This window comes from Melanotaenia boesemani, chromosome 17, assembly GCF_017639745.1.
Source record: "Melanotaenia boesemani isolate fMelBoe1 chromosome 17, fMelBoe1.pri, whole genome shotgun sequence".
NCBI classification, from domain to species: domain Eukaryota; kingdom Metazoa; phylum Chordata; class Actinopteri; order Atheriniformes; family Melanotaeniidae; genus Melanotaenia; species Melanotaenia boesemani.
Window position 1 is genome coordinate 33,477,869 of NC_055698.1, and position 24,388 is coordinate 33,502,256.

Here is a 24,388-nt window from a genome sequence, read left to right on the forward strand (position 1 = left end):
GGTTGTGGGAGAAAATCCCAGTAGATGAGCAAATCTACACTTTTGCCCATTTATAAGAACAAGATTTTAAAGTATTTAGTTAGTTAAGCATGCTAAAGCTCAGCATGCTAAAGCTCAGCATGCTAAAGCTCAGCATGCTAAAGCTCAGCATGCTAAAGCTCAGCATGCTAAAGCTCAGCATGCTAAAGCTCAGCATGCTAAAGCTCAGCATGCTAAAGCTAATGTTGAATGATGAATTTTAACCATGATCTGGTTCTGCAGCTGTGAAGCTCTGCAGAGGCGGCCAGACCTGTACAACTGATCACCAGGACAGTTTCTATAGTCTTCGCATTATTGTGTGAAATATTGTGTCAGATTTTAGCTGGAGGCTAAGTTCTGTTTGTGGTCTTGGAGCAGGTTGCTGTCGATAACAATAGTCTTAAAAATAACATAAAATAACATAATGTACGTTTGGTCCATATTATCCCACATTCAGCATTATAAAATGCATCACACCAGTCAATGAAATAGGTTTAAATTTCTAAAGTACAAGTTATATCGTCTCACTCATACAGATGAAAACACACCTGATGGACCACAGGAAAGTTTTCAGGTTTCCAGACAGACTGGAACTTTCTCTGGGGGTAAACTTTTCCATAACAAGCTGCTTCTGACAGACAGAGTTTCTACTGAAGGGGAATTTTCTGCTCACTGCTCTTAAATCCTAAATCCTGAAACATCTCCTGGATCATTCAGGAGACTTGATGTTCAAAGCTTAATATTAAAAAACAACAACAAAAAGAAGAAAATTAAATCAGAAAAAAACACAAAATAGGTCCCCAAAGACAGCGAAACAACTGCAAAAAAGAAAAATAACACCAGAAACAAAGACAAAAAACTAAATAATTAAATCTGGAAAAATCACAAAGAAAAACAACAAAGAAAAACAGAAAAACAACAAATGAAAACAAAGAAAAACAAAGAAAAACAACAAATGAAAACAAAGAAAAACAAAGAAAAACAACAAATAAAAACAACAAATGAAAACATCAAATAAAAATAAATAAAAACAACAAAGAAAAACAAAGAAAAACAATAAATAAAAACAACAAATAAAAACGGCGGCTAGGGGGCCAGGGTGGCGGCGAGGGGTCCAGGGTGGCGGCGAGGCGTCCAGGGTGGCGGCTAGGGGGCCAGGGTGACGGCGAGGGGTCCAGGGTGGCGGCGAGGGGTCCATGGTGGCGGCGAGGGGTCCAGGGTGGCGGCGAGGGGTCCATGGTGGCGGCGAGGGGTCCAGGGAGGCGGTGAGGGGTCCATGGTGGCGGCGAGGGGTCCATGGTGGCGGCGAGGCGTCCAGGGTGGCGGCGAGGGGTCCATGGTGGCGGCGAGGCGTCCAGGGTGGCGGCGAGGGGTCCATGGTGGCGGCGAGGGGTCCAGGGTGGGGGCGAGGCATCCAGGGGGGAGTTGGGGGGTCAGATGATTGTGACTTTAACACCCAAACAGCAGCCTGACTTACCTCCTGCATAATCAGACCCACCCAGCCTGCAGCACCGTGACCCACTTCCCTCAGCTCCACGTCTGCTGCAGATCCAGACCCCGCTGTGACAGCAGCCTGGGGCGGCCTGCAGGGCCCATGGGCCTGCTGTCAGATCCTGGACCTCCAACTCAGACCAGCAAGCTGAAAACCAGACCAAACGCAGCCAAAACCTGCAGAACGGAGACACTAATCCAGCATGGTGGCCCTGGGTGCTCATGTTTTCCTCTTCAGTCTGAACAACCCAGATCTGTGTCCTTTAGTTATTTACCAGCTGAGCCTACGTGCCAGAACATGTAAACGTTCTCCTCTGAGGAGTTAAAGTTGGGATGTTCGTTTAAAATCAGAGATAAAATCCATCTGAAACACCAGGATGCTGCAGCCAGGGCCGCTCCACAGGCATCATTCCAGGCCCTGGCGGCGCTGGCCCCTAATGATGCATGATGGGGTCTCCTGCGCCCGTTCCTCACCCCAGGACCTCCTCCTAATCGCAGCGGCTCCTAATGAGATGTAGAGACATGAAAGCCTCGTTAGAGGACTGGGGCTTTAATGTGGGCCTATTATTAGCCACTCGTTAGCCTCTAAACTGCAATTATGATTAAAACAAGTCGGAGAGATGGAACAGCAGGAAGACCTGAGCCAGGTTCCTCTGGGACTCTAGACCGGTTTCCAGCAGCACCAACATCATGATGGAGGAAAGGCTTGAAAATTAGTTTCATCCACAAACTTTAAACAGAAATCATCTTCACAGCTTTATGAAAACAAAAAACCTGCAGCCAGGGTCCTGATAAGGGTTTTCCTCCTGGTTCTGGTCCTAATGAAGGGGTTCTGGTCCTGATGAAGGTTTTCCTCCAGGTTCTGATTCTGTTGGAGGTTTTCGTTCCTGGTTCTGACTAATGTGGATCATATGATGGATTTTCCTCCAGGTTCTGGTTCTGGGGCCTGAGATGACTTTGCTGTAAATGAATGTTGTAGAAATAAAGTTGGATCCAGGTCCCAGAAATGGGGTTAAAGTTAAAACTGGTTCTGAAGATGGTTCCAGGGTTTTCCTGGGTCTGTTCCAGAAAAGAGGTTCAACTTACTCGGAAACTCGGTCCGAGTCTAGAGTTTCTACATAACCTGGGTTCTGGAACGGGTCCCTGCTCTCCAGCCTCAGACATGCTGAGAGTGAAATGCATTCTGGGAAATGACAGTCGTGACGTCTTAAAATACTTTTATTTACACTGTAAACAAACAATCAGCATAAAAGAAATTAAAAATCAATGTTTATTTACACGATAAAACATCTGAACTGGATCAGAGTCCTGATTCTGGACCAGGAGCTGGTCTGAGAACAGTCTGTTGGCCATTTTCAGGGAAAACAAACAGATCTCCGTCTGGATGAAGATGCTGATCATCATCTTCAGTGGTCCAGGAAGCTGAAGATGCTCCTCTGGGACCCGGATGTGTTCCCTCTGCACGGCCTCTTTGCTGCTGGGTCGGCTGCCTCCACCAGACTCCTCTTCATCATCTGAGGATCAGACAGAGTTCTGGGATGAAAACGGAACCAGCAGAACCAGGTCGACTACCAACACAAAGCTAAATGTTTTCACTGATGTCTGAGGTCAGAATCTGGACTCTGGCTCCACCTGCTGGCAGAAAAACAAACTGCCACCGAGCTGCATGGAAAGGTTCCAAGAAGCATAAACATACGAAAACCTCCTGAAAACAGCTCCGGTTCTGGTTCTGAACCACAAAACTTACCGAAAAACCAGTTCAGGGGTTTTAGCTCTTTGAGGGGGCGGGGCTTTGGTGACAGACTGGACCAATCACAAGTCTGATGTTAAGCATCCAATCAGACGGCGTCAGGGCAGAAGATTAAAACCTGGACCAGAAGAGACGGAACCAGGCGCAGAGACGCAGGACGACCCAGTTAGAACTGGACCGATCCAGGACCCAACCCAGCTCTTCCACTCAGAACCCGGACAAAAATGTGCTGATGGAGAACCTCTGGGACCAGGAGAACTCGGAGAGTCCAGCGGGTCTGGATGTGAAACTCAGACTCACCCGTTTCTGTGGCGCGACGGCCGCCTTCTCAGGAGACAGCGTCTGAAACAGGAAACCTCGGCCGTTTCTGGGCGCCAGAGGGTTTCCCTCCGAGATGGAGGCCAGCTTCTGGAGGACGGACGGAGGCTGACTGAGGAGAGACCCTCTCCTCACCTGGAAGAACAAACACGGGTTTCATCCTGATGAGTGAAGGGTTAGTTGGAGCTCTGCTGCATCTTCTCGTCTGAAGCCTGGAGTGGTCTCTGACTAACCTGCAGGGGCTGGGAGGGTTTCTGGAAGGGATTCAGAGCTGAGGAGGTCTTCTTCTCTGGCTGTAGTGCTGCAGGAGGTTCTGGGTAAAACAGTTCAACAGTCAGATTAATGATTCAAACTTCTGACCTTCACCGAGCAGGTCGTCACACGCATCCAGACCAGATCCATGGAGCTTCAGACGGACCTTTTCTCTGCAGAGTCTTGGCCGTCAGTTTCTTGGCCAGCTTCATGAAGTGGCTGTCCTCGTCCCCGATCTTGTCTTCTGTATCCAAATCCTCCCCTTTCCTGGCCTTCTGTTCTGACTGGGTGAAGACAGAAAACATGGAGGAGGTGAAGTCAGGCTGCAGAGCTGGTCTGTAATCCTGACATTCATGGTGGAAACGTGGTACCTGCTCTCTGAGCCATTGTTCTCTCTCCAGTCTCTCCTTTCTCCTCTGGATCTCAGCTGCATCCACATCCTCCTCCTCCTCCCCATCTTCCTCCCCCTCTGCTCCGGTCCGGTCCAGGTGGAAGCCGTCGTCTGCAGAGAGGAGAAAGAAACAGATTCTGAGCTGCTAAGAAAAAAAGGTCAGATACGGAGAGAAATTAGTCTCAAAACTTAAAAGCACATGCTTGTATAATGTGGTAAAGAGCAGTGTGAACACGTGCAGGGCGTGTGCATGTGTGTGTGCACAGGAAGCTTGTGAACATGGAAGTGTGTGTAAATATGATAATGTGTGCATGAGGGATATCAGTTCATGTGTGTAAACTAGAGATGTCAAAAATAACGCGTTAACAGCAGTAAGTAATTTATGTAACGCGCGGCATGACACGCCCCGTACGTCCATCATGTCTGTTGAGACGGCGGATGTGGAGAGGCCGGATGGAAAAGATGAGCCGCACTTTTCCTGCGTTTTAACTTATCCTGAGGCAACATGGCCGCTCTAGAGGATCTGTCGTCTCTGCAGCAGCTGCTTCCTCCCTCTCTTCTCATGTTGCTCCTGAGTCATGACGGCCGTCGGTGATCAGCTGATCGGCTTTTCTCTTGTTGTGTTTTTCATCGATCAGCTGAGAAGGAGCGAACTAGCGGTTCATGGTTCACACCGACGCATATTTACCCCAAAGTGTGGATCTTGGGCGTGCTAGCTAAAGTAGGCAACATGAATCAGTCTCATGTCAACCAGATCCACGTCCCATCACTGGGAAGGCTCCAGCCAGAGCCCCCATGGTCCCTGGGCACAGGCCCAGTGGGCCAAGATCGGCACCCACCGACCCCGCCAGGCACCGGCAATCCAGGGCGGCCAGCGTGAAGGGCCCCGGGCCCCGAGGCAACCCGCACCAAGGACCAGGCCCCCCAGACAGCCACCCGGCGTGGGTAGCACCCACCCCAATGTACCAGCTGTACACCCCAGGAACCAGGGTGCCATCTACCCCCCCATACTTCTACACCCTCCCCCCACCCGTTACCCCCATCTATCCACCCTGTAGCCCAGCCTCCCTGACAGCACCAAGCTGAAGACAGAGGCCAAAGAGTAAAGAAAGCATGGAGCAGGAGAAGACCAGTCCCCCCACGCTCTGTACGTCCAACCACCTTCTCCCCTCCCCCACTTAAATCTAGTACTACAGAGAGATGGACTTATAATTCAGACATGCAGGGGCGGCTCTAGAAAAGTTCTGATGGGGGCCAAACAAAAGTACTGGCCAGGAAAAGGGGGGCACAGGTCTGGATTTTATCTAATGTTGAACTGATAAGTAAAGTAATCTACTGTAAAAAACGTGAAGACAAACCCAAATGTTGGTACAGTAAAAACAGGCGATTAACGAATCATGATTAAATATGACGAATCATGACAAAATATGACGAATCATGATTAAATAAGACGAATCATGATTAAATATGACGAATCATGACTAAATATGACAAATCATGACTAAATATGACGAATCATAATTAAATATGACGAATCATGATTAATAATAATAATAATAATAATAATGGATTAGATTTATATAGCGCTTTTCAAGGCACCCAAAGCGCTTTACATTGTGTGAATCCATTATTCATCCACTCCTCACTCATACCTGGTGATGGTAAACTACGTGTGTAGCCACAGCTGCCCTGGGGCAAGCTGACGGAAACGTGGCTGCCAGTCTGCGCCTACGGCCTCTCCGACCATCACCGAACATTCATCCACACATTCATACACCAGCGATGCCAACACTGGAGGCAAGGAGGGTTAAGTGTCTTGCCCAAGGACACAACGACAGATGACTGCGGGAGCGGGAATCGAACCACCGACCTTCCGATCATTGGACGACCTGCTCTACCGCCTGAGCCACTGCCGCCCCATCATGACTAAATATGACGAATCATGATTAAATATGACGAATCATGATTAAATATGACAAATCATGATTAAATATGACGAATCATGACTAAATATGACGAATCATGATTAAATATGACGAATCATGATTAAATATGACGAATCATAATTAAATGACGAATCATGATTAAATATGACGAATCATGATTAAATTTGACGAATCATGACTAAATATGACGAATCATAATTAAATATGACGAATCATGATTAAATATGACGAATCATAATTAAATGACGAATCATGATTAAATATGACGAATCATGATTAAATTTGACGAATCATGACTAAATATGACAAATCATGATTAAATATGACGAATCATGACTAAATATGACGAATCATGACTAAATATGACGAATCATGACTAAATATGACGAATCATGATTAAATATGACGAATCATGATTAAATATGACAAATCATGATTAAATATGACAAATCATGACTAAATATGACAAATCATGACTAAATATGACGAATCATGACTAAATATGACGAATCATAATTAAATATGACGAATCATGATTAAATATGACGAATCATGATTAAATATGACGAATCATGATTAAATATGACGAATCATAATTAAATGACGAATCATGATTAAATATGACGAATCATGATTAAATTTGACGAATCATGACTAAATATGACGAATCATAATTAAATATGACGAATCATGATTAAATATGACGAATGATAATTAAATGACGAATCATGACTAAATATGACGAATCATGACTAAATATGACGAATCATGATTAAATATGACAAATCATGATTAAATATGACGAATCATGATTAAATATGACGAATCATGACTAAATATGACGAATCATGATAAAATATGACAAATCATGACTAAATATGACGAATCATGACTAAATATGACGAATCATGATTAAATATGACGAATCATAATTTAATATGATGAATCATGATTAAATATGACGAATCATAATTTAATATGACAAATCATGACTAAATATGACAAATCATAATTAAATATGACAAATCATAATTAAATATGACGAATCATGATTAAATATGACGAATCATAATTAAATATGACGAATCATGATTAAATATGACGAATCATGACTAAATATGATGAATCATGATTAATATGTAAGCTGTGAATGAATAATTTATACATTCTTTAGCTTTTTTCTTAATTCATAAAATTAGTCAATTTGATCTTTTTTTTTTTATTTGATTTTTTTATACATCTAAAATATTTTATTTATGAATTTCTATTTAATTTACTTTCTTTACGTTTCACTTATTTGACATTTACCCATTTCCGGTTTATTCCAGATCAGCATGGATCCATAAAACCAGCAGAGCATTTAATTCCAGGTGTCTGGAACTGGGAAAATCCAGCATTTGATGAAGATCAGCGGAACTTTTCCAGAGTTATTTTAAGTGTACATCCGTGTACATTTCCACATGTGTGCAGTAACATGACCCCTAACTCATACAAATCTATCAGGTCAGAAAGACGGAACAAGTCCTCATGTTGTTCCGTCTTCCTGGGCTCACCGATGTTTCTCCAGTGGAAGCGGCGCGCCCGTCCCGGTCCGTCCGAGTGCAGGTCTCCGTCCTCCAGGTACCGCTCCTGGTAGAGCCTCAGCCGCCGCTTGTCTTCGTCCAGAAGCTGCTTCCTGAAAACCAGTTGACACAGTAATGAGACCAAACTAAAACGTTCCTTCCATCATTTCTGGAAAGATCCGGTTCTCACATGTGGATCTTGTTGACTTGGTCCTGCAGCTCTTCATCAGAGGGCAGCTCCTCCAGCAGCTCCTCTTCCTCATATTCACTTCCCATGTCGCCATCCTCATCGTCACTGCCAACATCGCTGCCTGAAAGCTCCGCCTCCGAGTCCACGTAGTTCATCAGAGTCCTGCCAACAAGACACAGGAAGCTATTCATCATGTTGTCGGGTCACATGACCAACGATGGTTGAAACCATGATGAAGATGGATGAAGATGAAGGTTAACGAGCAGGAGGAGCTCAGATGTCAGAGCAACAGGTTCGTCTACATTTTCATATCAAACATTCCTTGTTAATAAAGTTTCATTCAATCTGTTTTTAGACGTACATTTTCGTCTTCTTCTTCTTCTTCTTCTGTGGTGAGAACACACCCTGCAGCTCTTCCTCCATAGCATCATCCTCCTCCTCAGCGCCATCATCATCATCCTCGCCTCCCTGCACACAAATCGTTAAAGACGTCCAAACCAGGAGCTTCAGATCTAGAGACACGAGGATCCTCAGACTTTACCTGCTCGCTCTCTACATCTGAGAGGAGGTGGAACCCACAGTCTTCCTCTTCCTCCTCCTCCTCCTCCTCTGACCTCTTTTTACTTCAAAGAGAAATCACAGTGAGTCCACAACAGTTTTCCTGGAAGGGAATAAGTTCTGATCCACAGACGGACGACTGAATCCAGAACATACGATACCTGCTCTGTCCTGGTGAGGCCGTCTGAGCAGGACCTGGAACCAACAGACCAGAGACCAGAAGAGACCAGAGACCAGAAGAGACCAGAGACCAGAGGAGACCAGAAGGGACCAGAAACCAGAAGGGACCAGAGACCAGAAGGGACCAGAGACCAGAGACCAGAAGGGACCAGAGACCAGAGGAAACCAGAGACCAGAAGAGACCAGAGACCAGAGGAGAACAGAGACCAGAGGAGACCAGAGACCAGAAGAGACCAGAGACCAGAAGAGACCAGAGGAGACCAGAGACCAGAGACCAGAAGAGACCAGAGACCAGAGGAGACCAGAGACCAGAAGAGACCAGAGACCAGAGGAGACCAGAGACCAGAAGAGACCAGAGACCAGAGGAGACCAGAGACCAGAGACCAGAGGAGACCAGAGACCAGAAGAGACCAGAGACCAGAGACCAGAAGAGACCAGAGACCAGAGGAGACCAGAGACCAGAAGAGACCAGAGACCAGAGACCAGAAGGGACCAGAGACCAGAGGAGACCAGAGGAAACCAGAGACCAGAAGAGACCAGAGACCAGAGGAGAACAGAGACCAGAGGAGACCAGAGACCAGAAGAGACCAGAGACCAGAAGAGACCAGAGGAGACCAGAGACCAGAAGAGACCAGAGACCAGAGACCAGAAGAGACCAGAGACCAGAGGAGACCAGAGACCAGAAGAGACCAGAGACCAGAGGAGACCAGAGACCAGAAGAGACCAGAGACCAGAGACCAGAGGAGACCAGAGACCAGAGACCAGAAGAGACCAGAGACCAGAGGAGACCAGAGACCAGAGGAGACCAGAAACCAGAAGAGACCAGAGACCAGAGACCAGAAGGGACCAGAGACCAGAAGAGACCAGAGGAAACCAGAGACCAGAAGAGACCAGAGACCAGAGGAGAACAGAGACCAGAGGAGACCAGAGACCAGAAGGGACCAGAGACCAGAAACCAGAGGAGACCAGAGACCAGAAACCAGAAGAGACCAGAGACCAGAGACCAGAAGGGACCAGAGACCAGAAGAGACCAGAGGAAACCAGAGACCAGAAGAGACCAGAGACCAGAGGAGAACAGAGACCAGAGGAGAACAGAGACCAGAGGAGACCAGAGACCAGAAGAGACCAGAGACCAGAAGAGACCAGAGGAGACCAGAGACCAGAAGAGACCAGAGACCAGAAGAGACCAGAGGAGACCAGAGACCAGAGGAGACCAGAGACCAGAAGAGACCAGAGACCAGAGACCAGAAGAGACCAGAGACCAGAGGAGACCAGAGACCAGAAGAGACCAGAGACCAGAGACCAGAAGGGACCAGAGACCAGAAGAGACCAGAGGAAACCAGAGACCAGAAGAGACCAGAGACCAGAGGAGAACAGAGACCAGAGGAGACCAGAGACCAGAAGAGACCAGAGACCAGAAGAGACCAGAGGAGACCAGAGACCAGAAGAGACCAGAGACCAGAAGAGACCAGAGACCAGAGACCAGAAGAGACCAGAGACCAGAGACCAGAGGAGACCAGAGACCAGAAGAGACCAGAGACCAGAGGAGACCAGAGACCAGAGGAGACCAGGAGTCTTTGGTTAGTTTATAATAAATAACACAAAATTAAATAATTATAAACTTAATATTAAATTAAATAAAATGATCAAACTATAAAACATTCAGCAATTAATTAAAAAAAATGTATTTAATAATCACATCAAATTAAATAATAAGTATAAAACTGTATTATATAATAGAAATACATTATATAAATGATCAATTTACATAATATTAAAATACAGATTTTATACAGTTAAATTATATAATAATTATTTTATTCATTATAAAGTCTTATAATAATACATTTTAATTAATTACATTCTACAAATTATTAGATTAACTATATAAAATATTAAAATCAGTTACATCATTTATTTATAACACGAATACAGTAATAAAATAATAAATTAAATGTTTTATTGTTAACCTCGATAATAAACGGATCTCCTCCTGATCTGGAGGTTTCAAAGGGAAAACGGGAACTCTTACCTGGACTGGGGAATTTTCCAGAGCAGAGTCCCAGCAGCTGATCCATGCTGCTGTCAGACTCTTCGTCCTTCCTTCCTCCTCCTCCTCCCCTCGCTGTCTGCTCCTCTTCAGTTCGGGTTGGTGGAAACTCTCCTGAAAAGCCGAGCAGCTCGTCGTCCTGTGTGGCGGAGTTCCCCCCCGCCGACCCGAAACCGCCCGAGCAGAGCCCCAGCAGCTCCCCCATGTTGGCGTCCATGGCGTTTTCGTCCAGGCTGTCCAGGATCAGCTGTCTCTTGTGGGAGGGGCGCGCTCCGGGCCGCGGCCCCACGTTCAGGAAGCCGTCTGCGTCCAGCAGCTGTGATTGGGTGTCGTCTTCCAGGGAAAAGCGAACCTGCGAGTCTCCTCCCAGTCCAGGACCAGAACCTGCTCCTCCCAGGGGCCCCGAGTCCACGCCAGGAGACGGGGGGGCATACAGGTCCTGAGAGTCCTCCACAGGGAGGCAGAGAGATGGCTCGGACAGTTTTCCTGAACTCTGAGGGGAAGATGGAAAAGTTTAGTAAAGACTCTTTCTACTTGGGGCGAAATGGTTCCCGTCCCTCGTGGACTTCCGTCTCACCTTGGAGGCAGAGCTGAGGAAGCTGGACCGGAAGAGGCAGGGCGACGGCGAGCGGAAGATGGAGGCGCCGGAGGAGGTGCGGCCCGCCGAGCGCTGGTTGTTGACGGGTTGGTACGAGGTGATCATGGACGCCGCCAGCTCGAAGCTGCTGTTGTGGCTGTTCTCCTTCAGCGACAGAGAGTCGTCCTCCTCTGGAGACGAGGACAGGAGGACGTTTAACAGGAAAGCTTTCTCAACAGTAAATGTCTCCTCAGAGAACTTCACCCACCCATCTTACTGCTGCTGTCGGCTCCAGCAGGTCCGGCCCGTCGGACTCCATCCCTGGATCAGAACCACACAGTCAGCATTGCAGAACAAAAGCAGGAAGCTGCACAGTTGAAAACCCGTACGAACCCGGTCCGGGAGCAGGAGCTGCCGGGGAACAGCATCAGAGTCCCGTCTGTGTTCAGCAGGTCCGGCGTTGGTGGTGGACGAGGACTGTGGAAACTCTGAGCCACGCTCCCCCCCTCTTCATCATTCTCTTCAGCATCACCACCTCCCAGGAGCTCGTCCACACCCTGCCACACAGGAGGACGCTCGTCAAGACAAACCTGCATCACCTGCTCAGTTTTTCTCCGTTCAGACCAGCCAAAAAACAAAAAATTTACATCTGACACATTTAATTCCCGATCTTTTATCGGCATCCAGATCTCATTTACTTGGTCTTTTAACACCGAACGCAGTCGTCTGCACGCAGACCGCACCTCAAGACACCACGTCGGCCGAGATGCTGATCTCACACGATCCCACCGTGGTGGGTCTCATATCCAACAACGATGAGACCTACAGAGAAGAGGTCCAGAGTCTCACAGAATGCTGGTCCAGGAACAATCTGGTTCTTATCAACAAGACCAGGGAGGTCCTAGTAGATTCCAGGAGGTCCAGGAAGACTGAGCACGCTCCTCTCTGCATCCACGGAGAGGCAGTGGAGCGAGTGGACAGCATGAAGTTCCTGGACATCCACATTTCCTCTGACCTCTCCTGGACTGAACACTTCCACCTGGTGAAGAAGCCCAACAACAGCTCCTCTTCCTCAGGAAGATGAAGCGACGGGACTCTCTTCTCAGCTGCTGGTGAACTTCTACAGAACCTCCATGGAGAGCATCCTGTGTCTCAGAGTGATGGTACTGCAGCTGCACAGGACCAGAGGAGCTTAGCCCGGCTGGTGAGGACAGCTCAGGGGATTGTGGGCCGCCGTCTACCAGATCTGGACTCCATCTACACCGCCCGAGTCCAGCCGACCCCGCCCACTCGGGCAACGCCCTGTTTGTACCGCCTCCATCAGGAAAGCTGGACAGGAGCATTAAAACCACCACAGAGACTCGGTTCTTCCCCAGCAGCCCCCTGTAGTTCAGCACTTAGGCCTAATTTCCACCAGCAGGTCTGGTAGGGTGAGGATGTGGTGTGTAAACTGTACTTTATTTATTTAACCTTTATTTAACCAGGACGTCCCACTGAGATTAAAAAACTCTTTTGCAAGTATCAGTTACAACTAAAATATTAATGACAACAATTAACAATTAAAATACTTACAAATGATGAAAACAGTTACAAGTTAAAGAGAAGTGCTCTCAGTCTGGATTTAAAGTCATTCAATGAAATAAATTCTGTTAATTTCCTTTTGCATCATGTTCCATGTGGAAGGCCGAGAAGGTCCTTTTTCCCAGTTCAATGCAGGCAAATGGTACAGAAAGCAACGAATGATTATTTGATCGTAAACCATACAAATCAACGTTTCTCCATGTGATTAGGTTACAGATATAGAAGAGCAGTAGTCCAAGCATGGCCTGTAGGTAAAAGTGTACCAGTGTCCCACCTCCTGGTGGACAAAGAGGCCAACCCACTGGAGAGTGGTGGTCAGGCTCTACAGTTTGTAATGAACCTCAAAGAAGCAGATAAACAGCGTCAGGCTTTCTCAGACATTGAGCTGAAGCATTCATTTAAAACAGATCTCCATCATCTAAAAAAGATAAAAAGAAGCAACGACAAGCTGCTTCTTCACCTCAAAAGAAAAACAACATTTGTTTTGAAAGAAAAACCTAATTTCAGTTTGAGTTTCCTCACAAGATTATTAAGATTATTAATCAAGCAGGATACCAAGATACATGTGCACATGAACTACCTCAGGTTCATTTCCCTCAACAGTGGACACTGTGGGGATAATCCGAGGAACCTTCTTAGAACTTGAGAACACATCGAAGGCTTTCTGCAGGATTTAACAGCTCCAGCAGGATTTGAGCCAAAGCAGTAAAAAACTGTGTCGTCAGCATAGAAATGCAGATTATCATCGGACACATTCTGTCCAAAGCATTAATGTACATAATGAACAATAGAGGTCCTAATATCGAGCCCTGTGGCCATATGACCATCCCAAGGAAATAAAAAATGACCTGGTCCACAACGCTTCTGACAGGTCGATAAAAAGTGCAGCACAGTACTGTTTTTTTATCAGGAGCAACAAATAACCTTGTCTCCATAGCAACCGTAACCTCACCTGAGAGGTGGAGCATCAGTTGGATAGTGACAGATGCCTCGGCTACGTAGCAGAGTGAGAGTAGAACCAGAACACGACTCAGAAACTAAGCGAGAGGACGCCGTTGCTTCATGTCGCCATTTTAACGGAGATTTAATCAACAAAAGGAAAATGTGTTGCTCTGAACAAGGAGCCGGTCCTGCTTTGTTTTTATGCCAGGTCACACAGGAAGTGGCCCTTTTTCTCAACCAATCATCTCCATGGAGGCTCCACCCTTTCAGATGGGGTTGGTTAGATGAAGGTAACAAAAAAGTAGGTCGGGTCGGGTCAAATATTAGGGTACCCTTCCCAGTTTTCACATGTGGAAACACCTAAAAATGACAAAGATCTTGACTCTTTCAATCTAAACGTGTAAAGGCTGTTTTTCCTCATCCAAGGCTCACTTTCACCCATCCAACAGTCCTCCCGACTGAGTTTAAGGTTTCCGAGAAGCATTTTCCACAACTCATTTACAGCCCGATTTATAAAACATTTCACCACCAAATTATGGCAAAGTTCCAGTATTTTCTAAACACTCTCAGTAAAAACCTGAACCAGGATTCATCCAGAAATATGCAGATAACTACAAAATTTGTCTGTAGGATATAAATAATCTGCATATGAAAAAGGAAAGTTTTGATGTGAGGAATAAACCAGGAAACTTTCATGGGGATGGCGGTCGCGTCTCATCTTACAAAGTTCTGTCCTCACCTCTTCCTCTGACTCATCTGTCATATCTTCCTCCTCCTCTTCCTCCTCCTCACAGTCTTCGTTGTCGAGGCGATGCATCTCGGCCTTCCGTTCCCTCTCCTCCTTCCTGCGTTGGGCCATGGCTAGCTGCAGCCGCTGCTTCAAAGTCAGCAGCTTCTCTCCTTCAGACACAGACTACAGATTAATAATCCACCTTCATCCCTGGAACACCTGATCCAGACCCTGTCGGAGTTTCCAGACCTGGTTTTGTTGGCGCCGGCTCCTCTGTTCCATCTTTAACGGTGACAGTCACAGACTCGGTGTGCAGCTCCTCCTGGCCAGAGGCGGTGCTATCTTTACGGATGATACTGAGCTGGATGCTGCGCTCGCCATGATGACGCGTGGGTGCGTGGACGTGACGAAGGTAACGCTCCTTCAGAGCTTCCACACCTGCTTGAACAAGATTTGTGATTGCTGGTTCTCCACAAATGGAAGAGGTCAGAACAAGTCTGAGCATAGCGAGACTCACCTGGGTTTAGCTGGGGGGGCTCCAGTTGAACAAATGCTCCATCGTCCAGACACAGCTTGGCCACAGGTGGGGGGTTCAGGCCCAGCTCTTTCAGTCTGGCCAGTTTGTTGTTCTTCAGCCTGGAGGGCTGCTGCTCTGAGGGTTCTGACAAATGCTCGGCCTGCTGGCCTTCAGAATCTCCTGTAGCTGGATTTTGTTCTGGGGGAGAAGCAGAGGTTTCCGCTCGACACCCTAAAGCAGATTTTGCTTCCTCGGAATCAGCAGGGACACACTCCTGCAGACTCTCAGAGAGATAAAGCATCACCTCAGAGCCCTGCTCCGGACGTGAGCCGGACCCCTGCTCTGGATCCGGACCCTCACAGGCTTCTCTGGGCTGGCAGAGGTTGTCCTGTTCTGGGGACGAAGTGGCTGCAGGTTGAAGTGAAGGCTGCATGTGAGTGGGTGGAAGTTCGAGAAGAGTAGAAGACTCCTGGTCCGTAGATGGCTGGACGGGCACAGCCGATGGTGTTCGCAACATCATATCTGAGTATTTAGAAGATCTGAAAGGAAGAAGATTTTTAGTAATTACAGCAGATTTTTATGGCAAATAAAGTCCGAGCCGCTCAGAGGTGAAAATAATTTGGTGAGATTCAGATTTCTGAGGGAGAAATTTGAAAGATCCTCTGATCGTCTGTCTGATCCACCTCAGATGCTCCTGCTGAGATCTGAGACCGCCATCAAACTCCAGCATCACGTGTCTACAGTCCTGATACACATGCACAAAAGATGTGACATCACATGAGCTTCGCCTCCTCTGGTCCAGAACTTTGAGCCCGTTTACTTGCAATTAGATAATGATCAGATTATTCCAGTCATCATGTAGACAGCATAATCTGATTATGAGAAATCAGGCTAACACCTAGATTTCTCCCCAATGCTCTCTTGTCTTTGTGCATGTCGACACATATCTGATTTACTTTGTTTACATCTGAGCATGTGTGAGGAAAAGAAAAAAAAAACTGCATCACTTCGTCTGTTCAACATCCTCCTTTAAAAAATTGGAAGTGATGTTGTCACGTGAGCTGAACATGAAGAAAAACACGATGGCGTGCAACAGCAGGAAGTCGGATTATGAATTAAGTAAAACCTCCCACATTAGCAGCTAACACTAAGATCGCAGGCTCCCATGGCAACGGAAAACGCGCGTGGAAGCACGACAGTGACGTATGACAGTTTTTGAAACGGACGTCGCTGTTTACGTACGTGAGGAAGCAGAAATGGGCTCTAGCAGCTAACTGTGCTATCAGGAAGTTACTACTTCCTACTTCAGTACTCAAAGAAATCCACTAACAAATTGGAAAATGCAGACCAGGGTTTTTACAATATCCCATTTTAGACGTGCCTGTAGGGTCAGATCTGATTATTACAGTAATCTGATTACTCCCAGTTCTTTGACTTCTATGGTTAAGGAATCAGTGACATCTGTCTCACTTTGACACGACCATTCAGACTCAAGTCTCTCTGTAGAACATCAGATATGGATCTGATTTAAACCTGATGTGTGCCAGATATGTCAGACATGGAGAAAAAAGGTCAGATTTGGGAGGATCAGACTCTGGGTGTCTGGAGTTGCATCATAAAGCAAAAACATCTGTAGAAGCTTTTACTGAACTTAAATCACGTTATGGTTTTTAGGGGTTTTCTTGGGTAAGCAATGTTGATGTAATCGGTCGTTTAGTGCTCCTGGATTCTTGTTTTTCCTGCCTGGAAAGCTACTGTGTCTTGAAGAGTGCTTTTTAAAAAATATATATTTTTCCCATCAGAAGCATCAGTTCTGGACTGATACCCAGTTTTACTCTTTGGTCTTACTTCAACAAGGCCATAGCAGGACCTTCTGGCCGGACTCTCTTCTTAAAGAACTGGTCGATAGTCTTGGGCTCGGGGACGTGGTACGGCAAACCCAGGAGGGATTCTGCAGAGAACAGGTCTAGGTTATTGTCCAAGCTTTGACTTCCTGGTCTGACCTGCTGGGTGTGTTGTGGGCTGACCTCTGACCAGCCTCTGGGACTCGCTGTGGAGCTGCTTCATGGCCTCTCTGCTGGCCCGAGCAGCTTTCCTCTCCTGCAGTCAGTCAAACTCATTTCAGATCAATGATCTTTCTAATCTTCTGCATTAAAGGAAGAAGTCTGGTTCTACTTACTGCACGTTGGGGCTTCTCTGGAGCTTCTTCATCCTCCTCTTCCTCATTCAGAACTGGATTCTGTAGTGACATTAAAGTCTGATCACTCCTTCCCCCAACCTTTAACCTCATTTATCAACCGAGTGTAGAAAGCTTATAAATTCTTGCACAGGACTGAAATTTATGTGTATAAATACTAAAAAATCTGATTGATCAAAAGTGCAAATACACACCAGGAAGTACTCTGTTAGCACACACACACACACAGCTGATCTGCAGAATAAATGAGTCGTGCTTCCTGCAGGCCACCGGGAAACAACATCTAACAGACTTATGTGGGTGGCAGATTAGTTAAACATGGAGTAAAAACATGTCCTGTTCACCGAGCTGAATTCACTCTTTCATGGTGCTTTCATTGAGACGGGGTGCAATTTTTTTATTTATTTATTTATTTGAGCGGGACAGTGCATGTTAATGAACAGACAGGCTTATACAGCATGAATGTAAACATACCGGATTATAGCAAATGCTAATTTCCATCAGTTGTCCCGGGGATTTGGGGGGAATGGGAGAACAATATAATATAGAAACTATTTGTATTTACAAACCAATATAAAAATACACATTCTTATATCTAAAACAGTACATTCACATGCACAATTACCAACACTCATACTTATCAAAGCTCAATATCGCCACATACTTACAGAGCCCTTCAGAGTTTTGTTTATTGTATGTTACATGTGAGTACACTCCTGATTTGACCAAAGCCAACTTTTTAATTGGGCTTTTAATGAGTTATATGTAGGACATTCTCTTAATGTTTGTGGTAGATTATTCCATAGCTTTCCACCTTGGACAGATAACACACCCCGACCAAAAGAGGTGCGTCTGTGTGGGATAATCACATCTCCTCTAGTGGTGGCTCTCGTTGTCCTCTGTACACTAATGCAACGATTAATGAAATCTCCCAGTGGAGGGGGTGCTAGAGAGTGTAGCACCTTATAAATCAGACAAGCGTTTTTTAAATATATCATATTCTGAAAATTCAGTAACTTGAGTTTTCTATGGCTCCACTTACGTTTGGGGCCAAGGAAATGAGTGCATCCCACATGATTCTGCTTAGTGTGGCTGCATGTTTCCAATCCCAGGAAACCAGGAATCCCAGACCACCAACTATTTAAATTACAAACACCATCATGAACTGAGAGCTTTGATTAGACAACGCTTGCTGAACTCCGCGACTCTCTGTGTGTTTTACTTGTAGTTCCATCGTTCTACCACGAGGTTTATTTTGGCTAAAATTTTCCTTTGCTTAAGTACAAGTTGATAAATCTGAAACTTTGCGTGGGAATGTTCGTACACACACTACACACACTACACACACTTCTGTTGATAAATGAGGCCCCAGGAGAATCAGCTGAATGGCGGGGACATCTTTCATACCTTGTGTTTTTTCATCTTCTGCCTGACTGCCGCTCTAATGGCTTCCAGAGACTCCTCCTCTTCATCATCATCCAGACCCGTGTCAAACAGGTCTGTGTCGGCGAGAGGGCATCCACTGTCGTTCAGAGGCCGGGGAAGAGGAAGGTCCTAAGAGAAAGATTCAAAAACAAAGAAAGAAAAACGGAGGAAAATTAAAGCCGAAGAAGCAACAATGGAGCAGGAGAATGTTAAAGACGAGCAGCCCCCACCAGGAGGTCAGCATCAGCATCAGCATGCGTCAGCCTCAGCTTCAGCATCAGCTACAGCGTCAGCTTCAGCATCAGCTTCAGCTACAGCTTCAGCATCAGCATCAGCATCAGCTACAGCATCAGCATCAGCGTCAGCGTCAGCATCAGCGTCAGCGTCAGCTTCAGCGTCAGCTTCAGCTTCAGCGTCAGCTTCAGCTTCAGCGTCAGCTTCAGCGTCAGCATCAGCGTCAGCATCAGCGTCAGCATCAGCGCCAGCGTCAGCGTCAGCTTCAGCGTCAGCGTCAGCTTCAGCTTCAGCGTCAGCTTCAGCGTCAGCTTTAGCGTCAGCGTCAGCTTCAGCTACAGCTTCAGCATCAGCATCAGCTACAGCATCAGCATCAGCGTCAGCTTCAGCGTCAGCTTCAGCTTCAGCGTCAGCATCAGCGCCAGCGTCAGCGCCAGCGTCAGCATCAGCGTCAGCTTCAGCGTCAGCATCAGCGTCAGCTTCAGCGTCAGCATCAGCGCCAGCGTCAGCATCAGCTTCAGCATCAGCTTCAGCGTCAGCGTCAGCGTCAGCATCAGCGTCAGCGTCAGCATCAGCGTCAGCGCCAGCGTCAGCGCCAGCGTCAGCGCCAGCGTCAGCTTCAGCGTCAGCATCAGCGTCAGCGCCAGCGTCAGCATCAGCGTCAGCTTCAGCGTCAGCTTCAGCGTCAGCGTCAGCATCAGCTTCAGCGTCAGCTTCAGCGTCAGCTTCAGCGTCAGCGTCAGCATCAGCTTCAGCGTCAGCGTCAGCGTCAGCGTCAGCATCAGCTTCAGCATCAGCGTCAGCTTTAGCGTCAGCGTCAGCTTTAGCGTCAGCGTCAGCTTTAGCGTCAGCGTCAGCTTTAGCGTCAGCATCAGCGTCAGCTTTAGCGTCAGCGTCAGCTTCAGCATCAGCTTCAGCATCAGCTTCAGCGTCAGCTTCAGCATCAGCGTCAGCTTTAGCGTCAGCTTTAGCGTCAGCTTTAGCGTCAGCTTCAGCGTCAGCGTCAGCATCAGCGTCAGCGTCAGCTTCAGCGTCAGCTTCAGCATCAGCGTCAGCTTCAGCGTCAGCGTCAGCTTTAGCGTCAGCTTTAGCGTCAGCGTCAGCTTTAGCGTCAGCATCAGCTTCAGCGTCAGCTTTAGCGTCAGCATCAGCTTCAGCGTCAGCTTTAGCGTCAGCGTCAGCATCAGCTTCAGCGTCAGCTTCAGCTTCAGCGTCAGCGTCAGCATCAGCTTCAGCATCAGCGTCAGCTTCAGCGTCAGCTTCAGCGTCAGCTTTAGCATCAGCTTTAGCGTCAGCTTCAGCGTCAGCTTTAGCGTCAGCATCAGCGTCAGCTTCAGCTTTAGCGTCAGCTTTAGCGTCAGCTTCAGCTTTAGCGTCAGCGTCAGCTTTAGCGTCAGCATCAGCTTCAGCGTCAGCTTCAGCGTCAGCATCAGCATCAGCTTCAGCATCAGCGTCAGCGTCAGCATCAGCGTCAGCTTTAGCGTCAGCATCAGCGCCAGCATCAGCTTCAGCATCATCGCCAGCATCAGCATCAGCATCAGCATCAGCATCAGCATCAGCTTCAGCGTCAGCCTGGTAAGACCTGAGCCACTGCAGAGCCGGGACCACCCAACACCGCAAACCAGCCATCAGGTTCCCAAAGTCAAGAGAAAGATGTCGTTACAAACTCCTAGAAGAACTGATCTGGTGATGTGTGGGGTTTTTAAACCAGACTGAAACATCTCCAGAACATTCTGTTCTCCAGAAAGGCCAGGACCTGGAACAGGTCTGCAGCAAGACCACCTGGGTAAATAAAGGATCCGCTCCAGGAAGGACTTGGACCTGATACTAGGACTACCTGTGGGTCTAGACTTCCTGGAAGAACAGATGATGATGATGATGATGTTTCATCACTGTTTCAGCTGAACGTTCTTCATCACGCCTCACCTCGTCTCTCTCACAGAACCTCTCCTCTCTCCTCTTCTTCACTTTTTCCAGCGCTTTGCTGCACTTTTCCTTTTTCTCACGATGTCTCTGATTCTTCTCTCTCTTCTTCTCTTTCTTTGCTTTCACTTCCTTAATCCCCTCCTTCATTTCTCCTTCCTCCTGCTCGCTGCCTTCGCTATCACTGGGGGCGTGGCCTATTCTCTTCTTCTGCCCCCTCTCTGTGGTCTCCATCTCTTCTCCGCTGGAGGTGGCTAACAGCAGGGCTTCAGCCATGTTGATGCTGCTCTCCTCTTCCTCGCTGTCGCTGTCTCTGATGGCGTGACGGCGAGGCTTTCTACGAGCTGTGATGTCATCATCATCAGAATCTGAAAATAAGGAGAGTTTAATCAGACAACTTATCAAGGTTTCCACCATCATTAAACATTTATGGCCCATTTCAGATTTCAGATCTCCAACGCTCGTTGCTTCAAATCACATAAATCTCATTTATTTGTTTCCTGTGAAACTTTGATCATGACAAACACCACAGCTCTGCCTTCTGACAGCTTCGGAGTAAAGTCCTCCTAGGAACGACTAAAGTAATTCTAGGAACGACTAAAGTAATCCTAGGAATGACTAAAGTAATCCTAGGAACGCGTAGTCCTAGGAACAACTAAAGTAATCCTAGGAACGGCTAAAGTAATCCTAGGAACGACTAAAGTAATCCTAGGAACGCGTAGTCCTAGGAACGACTAAAGTAATCCTAGGAACGAGTAGTCCTAGGAACGACTAAAGTAATCCTAGGAACGGCTAAAGTAATCCTAGGAACAACTAAAAGTAATCCTAGGAACGAGTAGTCCTAGGAACGACTAAAGTAATCCTAGGAACGGCTAAAGTAATCCTAGGAACGACTAAATTAATCCTAGGAACGCGAAGTCCTAGGAACGACTAAAGTAATCCTAGGAACGCGTAGTCCTAGGAACGACTAAAGTAATCCTAGGAACGAGTAGTCCTAGGAACGACTAAAGTAATCCTAGGAACGGCTAAAGTAATCCTAGGAACGACTAAAGTAATCCTAGGAACGAGTAGTCCTAGGAACGACTAAAGTAATCCTAGGAACGGCTAAAGTAATCCTAGGAACGCGTAGTCCTAGGAACGACTAAAGTAATCCTAGGAACGACTAAAGTCCTCCTAGGAACGACTAAAGTAATCCTAGGAACGCGTAGTCCTAGGAACCAGTAAAGTAATGCTAGGATTACCAGACCAGTTCCAGTCCAGTCCTGGTACCGGACCAGTTCTGTATGACTGAATGTTTTCACTCTACTATGTTTCCAGGTGTCGTACCTGAAGGACCCTGCAGACATGAGACGTGACTGGAAGCTGGAGCTTTTATAGTTTGAGTTCACCAGAATGCCGACGCTCGGCTAACCGTGACTGACGGGCCGTCCCCAGGAACTGCAGTAAAACCACGAACCCAGTATTTTATCAATCCACCTTTCATCCCCACGAAGCCAGGGATGAGCCTCCACGAACCCCATCGTGTCTGAAACCAGGTACCAACGTGGATTGTCGGACGTCCTGTGAGGACAGCGTAGCTGCACCACTAGAGGACATGACGTCAGTGTGGTGAGCGCACACCAAACACAACAACAGTAATGGCGTCGGTGACCAGCTGCTCCAGACAGTCCTGGCTGGTGTGAAGCTTCAGCACCACAGCGCTGCTGTAGCATCACCAGCAGGAGCAGGCAAAGGAGCCATTATCTGCACACGCGGATTTTCACACCTGAACCGCTGCGGTGCCGTGTGGACGTCGTGAACAGAAAAGTTCAGTGTCAGACTACAGGATCTAACCTCCATCCTTCCAGAAACCTAAAGAAACTACCACGGATCGCGTGATATCACCTGAACGACCTCTGCTTTGTTTACTGGAGGGTTAAACACATTTGCAGAGTGGCTCTCCCATCTCCACACCCACAGAGAGTCTGCACCGTCTCAGCTGAATTTCTGTACCTGGAAGGTCGTCTCCTTTGGGGGCCGTTTCTGTGGCCACCTCCTCTGCTGGAGAACCCATCCCGCTATCTGAGTCGCTCTCCGGTGCCGTCTGGGTCACATCTGGCAGCGCCTCGGCCTGCTAACAGCACATAGCACACATGGAGCAGTTCAGTCATGTGTTCATTGGCCTGAAGAACAAACTGATGAACACATTTCAGACAGCATGGTTGTAAACATGCCAGCGTAGGGAGGTGAGCCGGGAGAACCTTAATCTGCACCCATCTATAACAGTGATCCCCAGCCATGGTGCTCAAGACCCACTACTCGGCAGGTATTAGATGTACCTGGTTGCAACACATTTGAATCCGGTGTGTTGCAGCAGGGAAACACAGAAAGTCTGCAGGACAGTGGGCCTTGAGGCCCGGAGCTGGGGACGCTTGGTCTAAACATTCAGGATGTGATCACACTGGGATGAAAACATGGCAGAGCATTAACAGCTGATTAACACCAAAAGATTTAGTGTAGGACATTACTTGGCATCTGCAGCAGTTTACACCAGGTCCAGGTGAAAAACCACCACACTTAGACGGACAGGAGTGCTTCAAGATGCTTCACGATGCCCTCACACAGTTCAGGAAAGCTCAGATTCTCCGAGTTTTTCCCTTTTTCATACCGCATCTGATGAAGAATACTGGCCTACAGTGTGCCATTTACAGCACAGCCACGGTTTGTCTGAAGCTTGGACGTGTTCGTGAAGCTGCAGATAAACTCGGTGTGGTGGCGCCTTGAAAGACCCAAACAATGAACGCAGATGGCTCGTGAAGTGGCTTCCTCCCAACGTTCACAGCTCGCTAAAAGCTAGCGTAAACAAGCACAAACACCATAGATGTTCTTTATCCACAGCCCCTCTGAGCTCAACCCACTTTCACATAAAGTTGAAATAGTTTAACTGAATAACATGTCATATTAAGCTGCGTTTCTTTGAAGCTGGTTGATAACAAGCTAACCTTGCTAGGTAGCTAAGCTAACGCTAACATCCAGCTTCAGAAACACTTCGTCTAAACTTCTGATTACCTAATAACTGAAGAGTCACTGTTCATTGTTCTGACCATGTCCAGTGATACCAGCTGTTAACTGGTGATACCTGTAATCACCTCCTTACCTGCTGCTGGGTCACAACTATGCTCATCTTAGTCCGCGGGTCAATTCACCTCCTCGGGGAGAATAAAAGCAGCAGCCCCGCCGCTCCGTCGAACCGCCGCAGCCGCAACAGACGTCGAAAAGAACGTGTCCGCGTAGCAAACGTTTACTTTTAGCTTCCAAATGCTCGTGTACGCCTCGTATCGTCGGTCCGCTCCTTTTCCTCCCGCCTGTTCGCAGCCTGAATAGAAAGTTTGAGATTTCGCGCGCCGTGACAGCTGAGCTCGAGTTTTCATCACAGAGATATCAATCCGCCTCTTTTCGCTCTGCTATTGGTCCGTTCGGGACTGTTTTATCCGCCTAGTGTGACGACACAGGTCAGGAGAAACATGAATTAATCACCAGGATAGCGCGGGCGGGCGGGGACTCGCGTTTTTCTGAT

The 24,388-nt window shown here is 47.2% G+C and overlaps 1 protein-coding gene across 1 annotated transcript; it reads right to left on the minus strand.

Annotated features, from left to right (window-relative positions):
* Positions 1-2,714: 2,714 nt before the first annotated feature.
* Positions 2,715-24,055, minus strand: LOC121657015 (claspin). Its single transcript, XM_042012363.1, has 24 exons — positions 23,969-24,055; positions 22,825-22,945; positions 20,836-21,200; positions 18,658-18,804; positions 17,233-17,292; positions 17,081-17,153; positions 16,902-17,004; positions 15,054-15,592; positions 14,786-14,974; positions 14,546-14,706; positions 11,677-11,840; positions 11,552-11,604; positions 11,284-11,474; positions 10,689-11,199; positions 8,638-8,671; positions 8,460-8,541; positions 8,280-8,386; positions 7,919-8,080; positions 7,720-7,841; positions 4,201-4,331; positions 3,996-4,113; positions 3,811-3,890; positions 3,560-3,712; positions 2,715-3,023 (listed from the first exon to the last, which is right to left on the minus strand). The coding sequence occupies exons 1-24, from the start codon at positions 23,993-23,995 to the stop codon at positions 2,916-2,918; spliced, it is 3,801 nt and encodes a 1,266-aa protein (XP_041868297.1). The 5' UTR covers positions 23,996-24,055; the 3' UTR covers positions 2,715-2,915.
* Between the last annotated feature and the right edge of the window lie 333 nt (positions 24,056-24,388).

What these genes read in the sequence shown, in the direction of transcription:
- LOC121657015 (XM_042012363.1), bottom strand. Translation starts at nt 23,995, where the DNA reads ATGAGCATAGTTGTGACCCAGCAGCAG. An exon ending in CAGAGAAGCCCCAACGTGCA is followed by an intron (nt 17,154 to 17,232) that starts GTAAGTAGAACC and finishes GACTGACTGCAG; the next exon opens with GAGAGGAAAGCTGCTCGGGC. An exon ending in GCCCCCCCAGCTAAACCCAG is followed by an intron (nt 14,975 to 15,053) that starts GTGAGTCTCGCT and finishes TTGTTCAAGCAG; the next exon opens with GTGTGGAAGCTCTGAAGGAG.